Genomic DNA, 17,396 nt, shown 5'->3' with positions numbered 1-17,396 from the left:
GCAGCGGCACGGTGTTGCCGATGTTCCCGGGTGCGGCCGGCACCCGGCCACTGCTCGCTGAGACCCTGACGCAGAGGATCTGAGCAGGTCTCAGCCGCGGGCCCTCAGAAGTGAGGGGTCGGGAAACACAGCCGCCTGGGAGGTAAATCCCACGAGGAAGGTGCCGCCTGGCAACCTGACGGCTGGGCCACGGACAGTGTAAAAGCGGCGAGTGGACAGAAGCCGGAGAGAAAGGACGGGGGTAGGATTGCTGGTCGCAGACAGCCGAGTTCAGATACTACAGACTGGGCACCTGAGTGACGCCAAGGGCTCCGCTCCCGCGCATGCGCATCTGCACCTCCAAGCGCCCCGGCAATCCGCACTTGTAGGCTAGCTGCGCCATCTAGTGGAGAACAGAGCCGTGACACTTAGCACCGCCCAACTGGGCCAACCTGGCTCTTCAGGAACCCAAGTCTCTCCGCCTTCTGAGTGTATGGACTACAAAGTGCTTCATCCTTTGACTTCTAGGGGACAACAATGTAACTTCACTCGTATTTCAGTCTGTTCGCTGGTCCATCTCTTTTCTTGTCTTTTTCATTTCTTTTCTTTTTCATGAAGACAGAAAGAGAAAAAATATGTGGTTATTTTCCAGGGTTTAAACTAATTTCCTTGAGTTTTTGTCGACTATATTCGTTTAGTTTTTTGTAAATGTGTCAAATTCCATTTGAATTCCATCATTTCAGTTTATCCTATTTCACTGTGTTCTTTTTTCCAAATTTTCATACGGTTTCCTTTTTTTATGTTCTTTCCCTTCTTCCTCTAATCTATCAAGCCCATTTCAACAACCAGACCACAACTCACCCAGGATCTAGCATCATTTGTGTGATTCGTGTGTGTGTGTTGTTTCTTATTTTTTAGTTTTGAATTCTTTTATCTTATTCATTCCTTTCCTGCGGTCAAAAGGACGAAGCAACGGAATTCACCCCAACAGAAAGAGCAGGAAGAAAGGACAGCCAGGCCCTTAACCAACACAGATAGAAACAAGCAAGATGTTTGAACCAGAATTTAGAATCACGATCATAAGAATACCAGCTGGGGTCGAAAGTAGATGAGAATGCCTTTCTGTGGGGATAAACGAAGGCAAAGCTAGCCAGGATGAAATAAACAATGCTACAAGCGAGCTGCGATCTGGAACAGATGCCACAGCGGCAAGGATGATAAGGCTGAGCAGGAAACCAGCGATAGAGGGGACAAAGCAATGGAGAATAACGAAGCAGAAGGAAAGAGGGAGACTAAAGCAAAAGAGCAGGGTTTAACAATTCGGGAACTCAGCGACTCATTGAAAAGGAATAACATCACAATCATAGGGGTCCCAGAAGACGAGGAGAGAGAAAAGGGGGTAGAAGGGTCATGTGAGCACATCACAGCAGAAAACTTTCCTAACCTGGGAAAGACACACAAAATCCAGGAAGCACAGAAGACTCCCATTAGATTCGACAACGTCCAACCTTCAACAAGGCAGAGCCTAGTGGAGTTCACAAAATACTCAGGCAAGGAAAGAATCATGAAAGCAGCAAGGGAAACAAAAGTCCTTCCCCTACAAGGGACGACTGACCACATTTGCAGCAGACCTATCCACAGAAACCTGGCAGCCCAGAAATGAGTGGCAGGCTATATTCATTGCACTGAGTCCTCAAAGTATGCGGCCAAAACTTATTTGTCCAGCAAAGCTGTCATTCCAAATAGAAGTAGAGATGGAAAGTGTCCCAAGCAAAAATGAAAGGAGTTCCTGACCACTCCACCAGCCCTGCAAGACATTTGAAGGCGGACTCTCCCAGGGGACAAAAGACATAAAAGAAAAAAACAGACCACAGGCAGAAAACACTGGCAAGGATCAGCGAACACCACCAGCAACTCCAACTCTACAAGCAACACAATGGCAATAACTTCATACCTTTCAGTACTCATTCCAAACGTCAATGGACTCAATGCTCCAATCAAAACACATAGGGTAACAGAATGGGTGAGAAAAGAAGATCGTCCATATGCTGCTTACAAGGGACCCACTTGAGACCTAAAGACGCCTTCAGATTGAAAGCAAGGGGATGGAAAACCATCTCTCATGCTCATGGTTGGCAAAAGAAAGCAGGAGTAGCCATACTGATATCGGACAATCTAGACTTTAAAATAAAGACTCTAACGAGACACGTAGAAGGGCGTTATATCATAATTATTGGGTCTGTGCACCAAGAAGACCTCACGATTGTAAACATTTATGCACCAAATGTGGTGCGCCCAAATACATACATCAATGCATCACAAACATAAAGAAACTCATTGAGAATGATACCATACTAGGAGGGAACGTCAACACCCCACTTACAGCAACGGACAGCTCACCTAAACCCACAATCAACAAGGAAGCAATGGTTTTGAATGACACACTGGACCAGATGGACTTGACAGATATTGTCAGAACATTTCATCCTAAAGCAGGCAAATATACATTCTTCTCCAGTGCACACGGAACATTCTCCCCAATAGATCACATACTGGGACACAAATTAGCCCTCAACAAGGACAAAAAGATCGACACCATATCGTGCATATTCTCAGAACACAATGCTATGAAACTCGAAATCACGACAAGAAACAATGTGGAAATGTAACAAATACTTGGAGACTAAAGAACACCCTACTTAAGAGTGAATGGGCTAACCAAGAAGTTAAAGAGGAAATTAAACAGTCCATGGAAACAAAGGAGAACGGTAACACCACAGGCCAAAACCTCTGGGACGCAGCAAAGGGGGTCATTCGAGGGAAGTATATAGCAATCCAGGCCTTCCGAAAGAAAGAAGAAACGGCTCAGAGACACAACCTAACCGTTCACCTTAAAGTGTTGGAAAAAGAACAGCAAAGAAAACCCCAAACCAGCAGAGACAGGATATAATGCAGATTAGAGCAGAAATCAATGCTATGGAAACCAAAAAAAAAAAACCAAAACACAAAAACAAACACAAGTACAAAAAGAAAAAAAAAAAAAAAAACAAAACCAACGACACTAGAACGGATCAGTGAAACCAGAGCTGATTCGTTGAAAGAATTCACAAAATCGATAAATCCCTAGCCAGTTTGCTCAAAAAGAAAAAGGAAAGGACCCAAAGAAAGGCAATCAAGAATGAAAGAGGAGAGATCACAACCAACACAGCAGAAATACAAACAATACTACGAGCATATTGTGAGCAATTATACACCAATAAAATGGGCAATCTGGGAGAAATGGACAACTCCCAAGAAACATATAAACTACCAAAACTGAAACAGGAAGAAAGAAAATTTGAACAGACCAAAAGAAGTAAAGAAAATGAATTAGTAATCAAAAATCTCCCCCTCCCCCCACCCCCCACGAAAAGAAAAATACAGAGTCCAGGGCCAGACGGCTTTCCAGGGGAATTCTCCCAAACATTTAGAGAAGAGTTCACATCTATTCTCTTGAAGCTGCTCCAAAAGAGAGAAACGGAAGGAACACTTCCAAGCTCTTTCTACGAAGCCAGTATTTCCTTGATTCCAAACCCAGACAGAGACCCCATGACGAAGGAGAACGATGGACCCATTTCCCTGAGGAACATGGATGCAAAACTGCTCAACAAGTTGTCAGCCGATCGGATCCAACAGTAATATATCCAAAAAATGATTCGCCACGACCAGGTGGGATCTATACCTGGGATGCAGATCTGGTTCGATATGCACAAAACAATCAATGTGATTCATCACATCTAAGAAAAGAAAGGACAAGAACCACACGATCCTCTCGATCAATGCGGAGAAAGCATGGGACAAAATACAACATCCTATCTTGATACAAACCCTCAAGAAAGTAGGGCTAGAAGGACCATATAAGTCATATACGAAAGACCCAACGCGAATATCATCCCCCATGGGGAAAACCTGAGAGCTTTCCCCCTAAGGACAGGGACAAGACAGGGAGGTCCACTCTTGCCACTGTTATTCACCATCGCATTGGAAGCCTTAGCCTCAGCCATCAGACAACACAAAGAACTCAAAGGCCTCCAAATTGGCCGGGAGAGGTCAAACGTTCCCTCTTGGTGGACGACATGATACTCTATATGGAAAACCCAAAAGATTCCACCACAAACTGCTAGAACTGATCCATGAATTCAGCAAAGGTGCAGGATGTGAAATCAATGCACAGAAACGGGCTGCATTCCGATACACCAATGATGAAGCAACAGGAAGAAAAATCAAGCATCGGTCCCATTGACAATTGCACCCAAAATCATAAAATACCTAGGAATAAATCTAACCAAAGAGATGAAAAACCTATACCCTGAAAACTACATGAAATTTTAGAAGACAGAAAACATAATGGAAAAAGATTCCACGCTCCTGGTTGGGAGGAACAAATATGGGTAAAATGTCAGTACCACCCAAAGCAATCTACATACTCCAAGCAACACCTATCCAAAGAACACCAGCACTCCTCGCAGAGCTGGAACAGACAATCCTAGAATTTGCATGGGCCCAGAAAAGACCCTGAAGAGCCAAAGCACTGTTGAAAAAGAAAGGAAAGCTCGATGCATCACAATCGCAATCCTCAAGCTGTAATTGCACAGCTGTCATCATCAAGACAGTATGGTACTGGCACAAAAACGGACACTCAGCTCAAGAGAACAGAAATGGACCCACAAATGGATGGCCAACGACTCCTTGACAAAGCAGGAAAGAATATCCAATGGAATAAAGACAGTCTCTTCAACAAGCGGTGCTGGGAAAACTGGACAGCGACATGCAGAAAAAGGAACCCGCCCCACTTTCTGACACCGTACACATAAAGAAACTCAAAAGGGAGGAACGTCCTAAGTGTAAGACAGGAAGCCATCAAAACCCTCGAGGAGAAAGCAGGGAAAAGCCTCTGTGATCTGGGCCACAGCAACTTCTTACTCAACGCGTCTCCGGAGGCAAGGGAAACAAAAGGAAACACGACCTATTGAGAACTCATCCAAAGAAAACTCTCCTGCGCCGTGAAGGAAACAGATCAGCTACACTAACAAATCAGCTCAATCATCAATGGTAGAAGATATTTGCGAACGACACATCAGAGAAAGGCTCAGTAGACAAATCGATAAAGAACTGATCACACTCAACAGCCAAAAACCAACGAATCCAGCGAAGAATGGGCAAAAGCCATGAATAGACACTGCTCCAGGAAGACATCCAGATGGTCAACTGACACATGAAAAAATGCTCAACCTCACTCATCACCAGGGAAATCCATATCAAGATCACAATGAGCTACCACTTCACACGTGTCATAATGGCTAACATTAACAAGTCAGGCAACAACCGATGTTGGCCAGGGTGCGGAGCAACAGGATCTCTTTTGCACTGCTGGTGGGAATGCAAACTGGCGCCGCCACTCTGGAAAACAGCATGGAGGTTCCTCAAAAAACTGAAAGCACAGCGACCCTACGAGCCAGCAATTGCACGACTAGGTATTTATCCAAGGGATATGGGTGTGCTGTTTCCAAGGGGCACCTGCACCCAAACGCCCCCAAAAGCTTCCAGCAGCACTATCAACAATAGCCAAAGGATGGAAAGAGCCCGAATGTCCATAGATGCATGGAATGGAAAAAGAAGAGGTGGCACATATAGATACAATGGAACATTACGAGGCGATCGAAAGGAAACACAGGGTGCCATTCGCAACGATGTGGCTACAAGGAGAGGGGATTCTCCTCAGCGAAATGAGTCAGAGAAAGACAACTATCACATGACTTCACTCATATGAAGGCTCTAAGGTGCAAAACAGATGAGCATCAGGGAAGGGAAGGAAAAACAATATAAAAACAGGGAGGGGTACAAAACCAAGCAGGGAGGGGGCCAACGGATATTTGAAGAACAGGGAAAGGTGTGCTTGTGCCCTGGCCTCGCCCGCCCCCTCCCCCGCCCCCACTCTCTGGGGGCTTCTCCCTGGGGAGTGGTTCTGAGAGTGTCCGGCGCCAGGCTGGCCCCGTGGAGCCACGGCCTGGAAGCGAGGCCAAGCCAACGGAGGTTTGAGAGCATTGGGAAAGGGTGTGGGCACGGGTGTGGCAGGGGTAAGGATGCTGCGTGTAAGGGTGGGGCCGGGGTACGGTGCCATGGAGTGAGGAGGCCAGGCAGAGGCTGAAGGAAGCGGTGGGCGGGGCTGGAGGGCACCAGGTTGGGGGAGGGCCCTGCCTTGAGGGCAGTGGACAGAGGCCACAGGAGCAGCCTCCAGGAGAAGATAGGAAAGGCCAAAGAAAAGCGCACACGACGCCCAATACACGCCAATGTTCAAGGAGGGAAACCATCCAGGGTGCCCACGGCACTGCCGACGCAGGCCCTCCACCTCGGCCAGTGGGGCCGCTAGCTTTTGCACTGCTGTGGGAGAAAGGTGCTCGCTTGCATGACACTCAGGAATGCCCCGCCGATGGGGTTGCACCTTGTCCCTTGGGTCTGGCCCTTCGGGATCCCAAAGACATCTCCCTGACACAGTGTCCGTGGCTGAGGCCAGCCAGGCCAGGCCAGGAGAAATGGTGGCAATCACACCAACATCCCCCAATGGGAGCAAAAGCGAAACAGAACGTCCGAGTTGATGGGCAACAACAAAGAGCCCCAAACGAGGGGCGTCGGACACAGGGAGCCCCCCCGCCCCGCGTCAACACAGGGACTTGTCAGGAACAGCGACTTGGGTCACGAGACCAAGTGCCAAGGCAGCTAGTTCCCAGGGGACACGGGACATAGGATCCCATTCCTCCGAAGGTCCCAGCAAGCGCAGTCACCGCCCTAGAGACAGAAAGGGGAACGGGGAGGGCAGGGCAGGGTGTGGAGTGAAGGGACACTGCAAATAGCTCATGGACACACCGCTCCCGTTGGGAAAGGGAGAAGCTTGGGCACGGAGGACGCCGAAAGGGCCCCCAACCACAGGAACGTACGTGAGGCCAGGGGCCCCGCAAGCTTCCCTGGAGGCCCACGAGAAACACCAGTTTACGAATGAAACAGGCATGCACACACGAGTCTCTTTTTCCAAGGGTGAAGATGTGTTCTGAAACGTCTATCTCCACATGCATGCATACCAGTTACAACGGCAAGAAATCGCTAAACCTCCAGGATTCGTTCCTAGTGTGGAGACGTGAGGAGCACCAAGGTGATGGGCTGCCTGGGATTAAAGTGCCCGAGAGGTCACGTGACCTTGGGCGGGTCTAAGAGCCCGGGAAGGAAGGAAGTGTCCCTCACTGACCGTCCCTCGGGCACGCCGGACGGACGCTGAGTCTCCGCCACGGCAGTCCGCCTGCCACCCGCCGCTCTGGACGTCTCCTGACACACAGGAGGAGCGCGTTGGCGTTTCAGGTGGGTTGGGACGATGTGGGGCTCACACGAGCTGGCACGGAAGTGGGACAGGGAGGAAATGGAGGTTGTGATGCGCCTCGACTCACCAGGTGAAGGACGCTTTAGTGTTGAAGACGAGTGTGAGAACAGAGACTGAGGAAAGGCGTGGCTCTCGGTGTTCCTGAGCACATGAGGTTCTGCTTCCAAAGGAACTGAACCCCAGAGTCGGACTGGTGTGAGGGCGCGCGGGAGCAGTGACAGCATCGTGCTCCATGTCGCCGTGGGGCCTGAGAGCCTAAGGAATTTTCTTGTTCACCCGAATTTCACGGCAAATACTCATTTGCCACGGCTGACACGTGAGTTCAGCGTGGGGCCCCGTCAAGGCCACATGAAAGGAAAGGGTTCAGGCCCTGCGTGGGGAAGCTTCCAGTCGAGTCGAGCAGAAACGAAACGTTTTCATTGACTTTGTCTTTGAGGGTGGTTTCTCTGGGGGTCAAGTAGGAGAGGTACATTCTGGAGAGGCAAGCATCCTTCTCGGTGCACATGCAACCCTGGGTGCCACAGGGAGTATCGCCGTAGCGTGGATTGCGGTGTCCGTGGGGGCCAGGACTTTGTGTGTGGTCTTCCTTCCGGAGGGCCCTGGGAGAGACTTCCCGAAAGTCTCTCCGGTGAGTCACGCAAGACCACCTCCACGGCCTTGCCTGAGGGTGCCGTCCTGCGGGTGGGTCCACGGGAGAGCGTGTAGAACATGCAGGAGGGAGAGGTCCCACCTCCCAGGTGAGGACCGTGTCCGACCTGGTGGGCATGACGCCCCCTCGTGCCCGCTGGGGGAGGAAGGTTCATGAAGGAGTCGTTGTGTCTGTGGGAATGACTCTCCTTTTCCCATTGACTCAGCAAGTCCAGAAACCCATCTTCAAGCAAGGCTGACTTGACCCTTCAAGGAGATGGGGCAGATGGCGGGTGGGCACACCCAGCACGTACCTTCCAGACCCTTGAAAGCCCCAAACGGGAAGAGGCAACGGAGAGCAGCCATGGCGCCCAGGGTTCCCAGGCTAGAGGACGAGGATCCTCGGGTAAGTGGAGCCCTGGAGGCGTGGTGAACCAGTGGGCGGGTTGGAGGGGCTGGGTCGGGTGGGGGTGGGGGAGCCATGCCTCTGAAGCCGGGGATCGCACATGACGAGGGAATGAAGACTCTGTGTCCGGAAGTCGGTCGTCCTTTCCTAGCCCACGGTGGCCTGCCTAGGCATCTCAGCAGCCTGCCCGTTGGGATAAGCTCCCTCGGCCGTAGGGTCGCGTCCAACCTGGTGTTTGTCCCCATCGTGGCTTGGGGCTCATTCTACACAGCCTGAGACCTGCAATCCCAACTCCCGGTCCGTCCCTCACAGAGGCTTGGGTAGAATCCTAGGAACTTCCATCTCCTGGCACCTCCCGAGCCGTCCACGATGTGCCCTGTCCCACACCAGTCCTCCGCTCCCCGAGTGTGTCCTTGTCATGTCCTTTGCAGTTGGCCTGTGATTGGTGCTGATTCACTGAGCACCCCCCCCCCTCCTTGGTCCGCAGCTCAAGTGTAAGGACTGCGGAGCCTTTGGGCACAACGCATCCAGCACCGGGTGCCCCATGAAGCGCTGGGACGGGTGCCTGGCCCCCCAGGCCTTTGTCCCCAGGAAGCCGAAGGAGAATGTGGAACCACGCCAGCAGCAGGGCCAGCACAAGCCCGGGCCCTTCAACCAGGCTGCGAGGGACATGGAAGAGGGACAAAGGTGAGGATGCGGCCGGCTCCGGCCTGCCCGTGGGCTGGCAGCTCAGGTCGCTGAGTCTCTGTACCCGGACACTGGGTGCTGTGTCGTCTTCACACACACACACACACAGGGGTGGGGGAGGCAGAGAAAGGAGCTCCCCGCCCCCCAGGGGACCTCACGAGCCTATTGTGCTGCTCTGGGGGAGTCCCTGAGGCTGTGTGTCCTGGGGTAGGGAGACAGGGGGAGGCGGCAAATGACAGGCAGTGGCGCACACGGCTCTCGACACGAGGACGTCTTGGGCCAACCTGGACGGCTCGCTGGAGTGGGAGCCAGGGGGGCAGATGAAGAAAGGAGATCTTGCCCAAGCCCCATCACTCGCTCCCCAGGTGAACACACGAAATGCCGCTCCTTCACCTTCCCGTTCTTGGTCGTGCAGGCGAGAAGCCCAGCAGAGGAAGGCGCTGCTGCAGAGATTCCCCAGGATAGCCCCTGGAAGGCAGCAGCGAGCCTGGAGGGACGCCACAGAATCCTGCGACTATGTGAGGGTGAGTGTCCCCCGTCCCTGCTCTCGTTCTCTCCTGGGGACTCTCGTTCTCTCTCTTGCCTGAGGGTGTCGTCCTGCGGGTGGGTCCCGCAGGGGATGTGACGGGCTTGCCGGCCCTCCTGGCTGAGGAAGGGGGTCCGCCCCGATTGTCAACATGGGGATTTCCGTGCGGGTCCTTTCCAGCCACGTTTGCCGGGTGTCCATGATCCGGCAGGATTCCTTGCATGTGTGCTAACCGGGTGCCGGCTGGGCGTGCCAACATAATTTCGGGACGCTGTGCCCACACCTAGGCCTCTTGGGAGGCACAGGCATCTTTCCCTGGTGACACATAGACCCGCCCCATTGGCCATCCAAACTCAGTAGCCCCCACCGCGAACCTCCACCTGCAGGACGCCTGTACTTTCCCTAGAAGCCTGAATGGACGTGCTTGTCCACTTCGGGAGGCAGGCACGATGCACAACCTTTCTGGTCCGTCGCTCCCATGGAATCAAAGCATCAAGGGGCTACTGCCCAGTGTTTCTTCCCGATCGACGCTGAGCTGGAGGCCCTTGTCCTCTGTCAGTACAATCCTTTCCCGTGTCTCGCGGTTGCTTGCGTTTCTGTCGGTTTCTTTGCTGTGCTTGTCGTGCATGTGTCCTTGGTGGGGAGGAAGGACTAATGGGCGTTGTCTGTGTGTTGTGTGTTCCCACAGCATCCGCACAGGCCGATGCCCGTGTACAGCACCAAGAGGGTGTCCGTGCTGGAGCCGCACGTCCCGGCTGAGCCTCCTAGCGGGACGCCTGACACGACACAGCTGTCCCCGTCGGCTGCTCCTCTCGGGAGACCTGCGGCGAGCACCTTCCCGCCTGCTGGCCGACAGGATGCCCAGCAAGTGGGGACCCCTGCCCCGCCTGCCCCGCCTGCCCCGGCACACCAACGCTCTGCCCGGGATCCAGGCCTCGGTGTCCAGCTGAGACAACACCGGCCCCGATGTGCCTCCCTCGAAGCTTCCAGGGCCGTCTCCAAGGCGCGTGGCATTGGCCACGCCCAGGCACCAGCCAAGCGTCCTGAGGGGAGCCCTGATCCTCCTCCAACCCGTTTGGCTGCGAGTCCCCAGCCCCACATCCAGACACCAGGCACGAGATGGGCCCCGCTCCCCGACGACACGTGCCAGAACCCCCGAAAGAAACCACGTTGCAGCCCCTTCCAGCCACCCCACAAGAGCACAGGGAGCACCCATGTGGGGCTGCGCCAGAGTCTGTGTCGTCCAGCAAGGACAAGTGCATGTGGTCCCACGGGGGCAGCCCAACTGACCAGGAAGACACCTGCCTCGGTGCAAAGCAGGGGCCTCCAGCCTCCACGCCCCCAACCTCACCTGGACACTCTCCAGGCGTGCCCCTGGCCTCTGTGTCCGCCCTGTCCGCAGGCACCCGGCCAGCCCCTGCGAATGGTCTTCAGCCGCCTGGACAAAGGCGGCTGGAGCTCCAGGTTCATAGCAGCTCCCTGTCTGCCACCTCCCGAGAGGCCAGTCCCCCCTGGCCAGGGTCCGCCCATCACACACCAGTCTGAGGGAGGCTGTGTGCCTGTCTCCCTGAGCATCCTCCACGATGACCTGCAGCTTTCCTCGTCCTCGGAGGAGAGCGACCGGGAGTGAGACACCTCATGTCCTCGGACACTCGTCCTCTGGCCCTTGTGACCCCGAGCAGGTGACTGCGGAGCGGAGGCCAAGGCAGGGCCGTGACCTAGTTTTGCTAAAGCAGCAATTCCCCCAAAGACCTGCAAGGACAAAAACTTGCGTCCACACTGTGTTTGGTGTCCTGCTTGGGGCGGGGAGTGGGTTGAGCGCCCACGTGCAGACGCTCATGGCGCACTTTTCCTTTATGCATCTACACCTTCTGGTTCACCGGCTCCGTCTCAATCAACAAGGTCTCGTTTCTTCCGTTTCAATAGATTCTATGAGAAATTCAGCGCCAGGAGAGCAAGAGGTCGTCCACTCGAATGTCAACTTAAGGATCTGCGAAATGAATGTGTATCGGGTTTGCGAATGTCTGAATTTGGGGACACCGGAGGAATGATTCCAGTCTGGGCTGGGCAAGTGGAGGCAATCTTTTGTTTTAGAATAGTTCACTGATATCGTTTTTCTGCAGATCATATCGGGGACTATTTTACATGCTGTCTGCACTTTTGTTTTTCCCTGGTAGTGCAACGTTGTGTGTAGTGTTACCACAGCTAATAAAATTTGCTCAGAGACGACCGAATGTGCATGGTTTTCTTTTTTGTGTGTACACTGTAGTTTCCCGTCACATAGAGTAGAATCCTGCATTTGTTCCCAAGTGCACTGGGGACTTGGATCCTCACCTAGTGGAGAACAACTAAGGAGTCAGAAGCAGCAAAGAAACACGGGTTAACCTCTCTTCTCCTTTCAAGATAAAGTCTCTCCAAGTGTCCTGGGAACAAGACAATGCTAGAGGTGAATTCGAAACCGATGAGGGTCGGGATGCCTGAGTGGCTCAGTCAGAGAAGTGTCTGACCTGGAGGCGGCTCACGTCATGATCTCAGGGTTGGGGAGATTGAACTTTGAGTTTCCCTCCCTCCTCGGGATCGCCTCTCTCCTTTTCTCTCTAACCCTCCCCCACATTCTCTCTCCCTCCCTCCCTCTCTCTCTCTCTCTCTCTCTCTCTCTCTGTCTGTCTCTCTCTCTGTCTGTCGACATAAAAACCCATGAACCGAAAGAACATGTGCATGGGAAATCAATCAGCGTTAGGGGCTGCTGTCCACATGTCTCTCAAAGGCATTTTCATTCACAAGTCACGTCAAGGAGGGTGGCATAGAAGAGATACAAAGGAAAGGATGAGAAAGACATTCCACAGATAGATACTAGAGAGGGGAAGGAGACACGAGAGTTAGGAGATAGACACGTAGAGTGATGAGCGATTGATGAGAGAGGACAGAGAATTAGGTGGTCAAAGGTTCTTTGGAAGCAATTCTGCAGGCCTCTTTGCCCACGTGGCAGGTGGCCGGGGCTGAGGCTAGAGAAGCCAGGGGGTGTTCGTGGAGTCTGAAGACCGGCAGGCTCCAGACCCGGGGAGGATGGCCTTGTCGGGGCCAGGCACTCAGACAGGAGCAGGTGTCTCGTCTTGGGACAGGGGTCAGCTTTATGCTCCAGGAAGGTCTGGAATGGACTGGCTCAAGTCACTACGTTAAATAGGGCAACTTGCTTTGCTCAGACCAGTCACGTGAGAGTTCCTACCATCTAACACCGTCCAGTGAAAACACAACCGGTTTTCTAGGACGAGATGACAACCAAAGGGAGAGATGATTCCTTGCAGAAACAGGGCCAAACGTGGCGCCTGCCAACGGATATTTGAAGAACAGGGAAAGGTGTGCTTGTGCCCTGGCCTCGCTCGCCCCCCTCCTCTGCCCACTCTCTGGTAGATTCTCCTTGGGGTGTGGTCCTGAGAGTGGCTGGCGCCAGGCTGGCCCGGTGGAGCAAAGGCCTGGACGTGAGGCCGGGCCAACCGAGGGCGGAGAGCACTGGGATGAGGTGTGGGCATGGGTGTGGCAGGGGTAAGGATGCTGCGGGTAAAGGTGGGGCCGTGGTCCGGTCCCATGCAGTGAGGCCAGGCAGAGGCTGAAGGAAGCCGTGGGTGGGGCTGGAGGGCACCAGGCAGGGAGAGGGCCGTGTCTTCAGGCTGTGGTCACAAGAGTCTGAAGACTCCTTTTGTGCATCCCATTGTGTGTCCTCCTTGACCTCTTGCCCCTTTCCTTCCCCTCACATGAGTGTGTTTGGCACTGAGACACCTCACGTGCTCGCAGCCTTTTCCTCCTAGTTGGTGACCCTGAGGAGGTGACTGTTTAATTGAGGATCCTCTCTCCCTCTCTCTCTGTCTCTCCCTGGCTTGTCCACATGAGCGCTCTCTCTCGCTCTCTGTCTCTCTTTCTCTCTCTCTCTGTCTCTCTCTCAAAATAAATCAATTAAAATGTTAAAAGTGAAAAGCAAACAAACATTAGAGAAGAAAGCACATTTTCAGTAGACCTGGTCAGTTCTGAAATCTGGTCTAGAGATACTGACACATTAAAGCCACAGTTTCCTCGAGGGGACATTGTTCCTTGCATGTCTAAATTCCCATTTCAAACCGTCTATAAATGTCACAAATCCACAACAAACATGTCCTGAACCACGGGAACCTATACCTACCTTGCTATGTGATTTGCTAGGAATACCAGTGACAATTTGGCAAATGATGGGTTTAGGATTTGTTCTCCTATTGGGAAGGGAGCTACAAAATGAAGAAAGCATTTACAAAGCCCGCAACCAGGCAAAGGATATTTCTTGGGACAATTTCTCGGCCACCCCTTGGTAGACAGACGTGTTTCAAAGGACCTTCGTGATAGTTGTATACACAGATCCTATGGAGACAGTTCAGGAGTTTTAGAATCAAATCCATGGACAGTCATCATTCCAGAATAATTTGCTGGTGTCCCATGCATTCTGGCTGACGGAGAGGAGGTGCTCCTACATGATACCAGAGCTCAATTGGTAAAATGATTTCCATAGCCTAACAAATTCATGGCCGTCATTCCTTGACACTTTGTGTTATCTAAAAGCAAAGTGGATACTCAAAAAAGGATTTCCTCTAGGTTGGAAATGCTCAAGTCCGTCTGTCCAGAGAGGGAGCAATGGAAATGAGGGAGGTGGAGAAAGTGGTGAAACGTGTGTGTGTGTGTGTGTGTGTGTGTGTGTGTGTGTGTGCCTCTTGAGGAGGGAGGGGCAGGAGGAAGGCTGGGCTGAGTGGTCTGTCTGCAGAAGAGTGGCCACACCCTAAGACCCTTCATCCAACTCCAGCTGGCGGCTGATTGGATGACGTGGTCCTAGTCAGGTGGGTGGGGCGAGCTTTACGAGGGCTGAGGAGAGGGCCACAGCTATCATTCTGAGACTGGCCTCCTGAGAGAAGCATCGCTCTGCAACGTGAGGCTCCACGTTTCAGGAGACATGGAGACGCCCTCTTCCCACTGCCGAGAGGAGTCTCAGATCCATGTCTTTCCAAACCTCAAACCTTGCGGGTCAAATACGGGTGGTGCTGAAGGCCACGGAGGACCCACTCTACCTGAGAAGCCGTCACCGTCATCGCACACACCCTGCGACCTGCCGAACGGTTGGGCTCCCGCGTCAATAGGTCTGCCCCCCGCAAAGAAACCCGTGAGTTGGAGGAGACCTTCTGTGGTTGGGGCTGGCCTGCAGAACCTGGGGAACACGTGCTATGCGAATGCGGCGCTGCAGTGTCTGACGTACACACCACCCCTCGCCGGCTACATGCTGTCCCAGGAGCACTCCCGAAGCTGTGGGAGGCAGCCATTCTGCGTGCTGTGTGCTCTGCAGGCTCACGTGACCCGGGCCCTCTGCCGTCCGGGAGATGTGATCCGGCCTCCGCCCAAACTGCTCGCTGCCTTCCACACACACAGGCAGGAGGATGCCCATGAGTTTCTGATGTTCACTCTGGATGCTATGCAGCAAGCGTGTTTGCGTGAGGACAAGCCTTCAGAGCCTCAGGCTCAGGACGCCACCCTCATCCGGCAAATCTTTGGCGGGTACTGGAGGTCTCAAATCCAGTGTCTCCACTGCCAGGGTGTCTCCAGCACTTTGGACCCTTACCTGGACATTAGCCTGGATATCAGGGCGGCTCAGAGTGTGAGCCAAGCTTTGCAACACTTGGTGAAGCCCGAACAGTTGGACGGTGAAAATGCCTATCGTTGTAGTACTTGTCTCGACAAGGTACCTGCTTCCAAGACGTTGACTTTGCACACTTGCTCCAAGGTCCTGATGCTGGTATTGAAACGATTCTGCCATTTCACGGGCAGCAAACTGGCTAAGGAAGTGCAATATCCTGAGCGCCTTGACATGCGACGATACGTGTCTGGGCAGAACGGGGGGTCGCTGACTTATGTGCTCTATGCCGTGCTGGTGCACGCGGGCTGGAATTGTCACAGCGGACATTACTTCTGTTACATCAAAGCTGGGAACGGCCAGTGGTACAAAATGGATGATGCGAAGGTGACGGCCAGTGATGCGACGTCTGCCCTGAGCCAACATGCCTATGTCCTCTTTTACATCCAGAAGAGTGAATTGGAAAGAGACCGTGGGAGTGAGCCAGGTGCTGGGGAATCCACATCCCTCCAGGCTGACCACGCAGGCACGGCTGCGGCCCAAGGGGGGCCCGAAACCGACCCCGACATCGAGGTGCCACAATTGGAGGATCACGTGGAAGAGACACCACCGCCAGCAATCACGTTAGACCAGTGGAGATTCCTCCAAGAAAGCCACCGTCCCAAGTCTGAATTCAACCTCAGGAAATTAGAATTTGCCCTTCCCCCCGACGCAGTCCTAATTCACCAGTCCAAATACAGAGACGAGATGGGAAAGGATCACCGTGAACCAAACATCTACCGGCTCAACAGTTCAGCCAGGGACATCCCACCTCAGAGGGCAACAGCCAGTAACCAAGTCCCTTGTCTCCCCGGCAGAGCCAGAGCTACCAAGAGGAAGAACAAGAAGGGACAGAGGTCTCAGGAAGCAGTGCAGGGATCCCACTACAGGCTTTGAGATACATGCCTGCCCACGTGCACACTCACCCGCCCTCACTCACTACTCACTCACTCACAGTCCCTTGTAGGCCATATTTTGTGTGTTGTAGGTGGGTGTGATCCAGACATGTGGAGGGACCATGAATCTGGCTGGATTCATGGGCTATGGCGTTCCAGTGGACCTGGAGAATCCTGAGCTTTAAGGCTGGCTGTCTGTAATGAGGTTATTGGAGAGGTGTGGATTATGCTGGGGACTCGCAAGGTTTCTCCCCTCCATCAGCACCGAGGATCATCGGGCACTCTCAGAGCCTGAAAGGGTCAGAGGGAGTGGCCAATGAGGCATGAAGGTGGAAACAAGGCAGAGCCCCGGGAGTCCCTGTGAAAATGCCTGGGACTCACGGTCCCATCATCCCATTCCCTACTCTCTGTGTATCGGTAAAGTCCATGTGCCCAAACATGTGCGTGTGGGGACTCTCGGTGATATCCAAACATGCACCGGCAGGGGAAGGAGTTTGAAACAATCTCAGTGCTTCCACACGGAGAAGTGGCAAATGACCAGGAAACGGGAAGAACTCTAGCTCTACGTGGGAGCAGACAGCCTTTTCAGGAATGTTTTGTGTCAGAAGGAGAGGAGCAGAAGGAAACACGAATTCATAACTGTGCAAAGTGTTTCCTTGTATACATAATCTATTTTGTAAAGTCTCCACATGTTCATGTGAACATTGGCTAATTGCCTGGAAATGGCAAAGAGCAAATAAATGCTTATTTCTCAGGAGACGGGTGGGTGGAGCCATCCTGACCCATGTTCATTAGATTCGGTTCCCTTAACAATCCCCCTCCCATGAGGCTGCAGAGCAAATGGGGGAAAGGAACCTTCTCCCACCTCTTATTGCTCAGCCACCAAGCAGCTCTACCTTGTTCCGCAGAGTTGACCACCATCCCCCCATCGGACAATCTCCTCCACAAGGGAGGAGGCTCAGGGATTTCTGGTCAGTTGCATTGCAATCTTGGTCCTCGGTTGTACACCTCAGAAAAACAATCTCAAGTGGACACCGAGGCAACAATGTGGTATTTCAGGTCAGGGTATGGATGGATGCTCTAAGTCACAACTGTATTTCATTTCTCAGGAGCGAGAGACTCACTAAATACATTGTTGAATGGGAATTAGTGCATCATCCTTCAATTCCCCCCAGGGGAGGGGGGCC

At 52.9% G+C, this 17,396-nt stretch overlaps 2 protein-coding genes across 2 annotated transcripts; both read left to right on the top strand.

Moving 5' to 3' along the window:
* Positions 1-5,448: 5,448 nt before the first annotated feature.
* On the top strand, positions 5,449-11,857 carry LOC122217287 (putative protein FAM90A23P). The gene is made up of 5 exons (XM_042934093.1): positions 5,449-5,492; positions 8,242-8,420; positions 8,908-9,107; positions 9,523-9,631; positions 10,322-11,857. Exons 2-5 carry the CDS (start codon positions 8,292-8,294, stop codon positions 11,261-11,263), a joined length of 1,380 nt encoding a protein of 459 aa, XP_042790027.1. The 5' UTR covers positions 5,449-5,492; positions 8,242-8,291; the 3' UTR covers positions 11,264-11,857.
* Positions 11,858-13,596: 1,739 nt separating this feature from the next.
* Positions 13,597-16,544, top strand: LOC122217331 (ubiquitin carboxyl-terminal hydrolase 17-like protein 6). The gene has a single exon (XM_042934184.1). It carries the CDS (start codon positions 14,603-14,605, stop codon positions 16,208-16,210), a length of 1,608 nt encoding a protein of 535 aa, XP_042790118.1. The 5' UTR covers positions 13,597-14,602; the 3' UTR covers positions 16,211-16,544.
* The last annotated feature ends 852 nt before the right edge of the window (positions 16,545-17,396 follow it).

The sequence above is a fragment of the Panthera leo genome, chromosome B1, assembly GCF_018350215.1.
Source record: "Panthera leo isolate Ple1 chromosome B1, P.leo_Ple1_pat1.1, whole genome shotgun sequence".
NCBI lineage: Eukaryota > Metazoa > Chordata > Mammalia > Carnivora > Felidae > Panthera > Panthera leo.
This window is presented reverse-complemented; position numbering and strand designations above follow the sequence as displayed.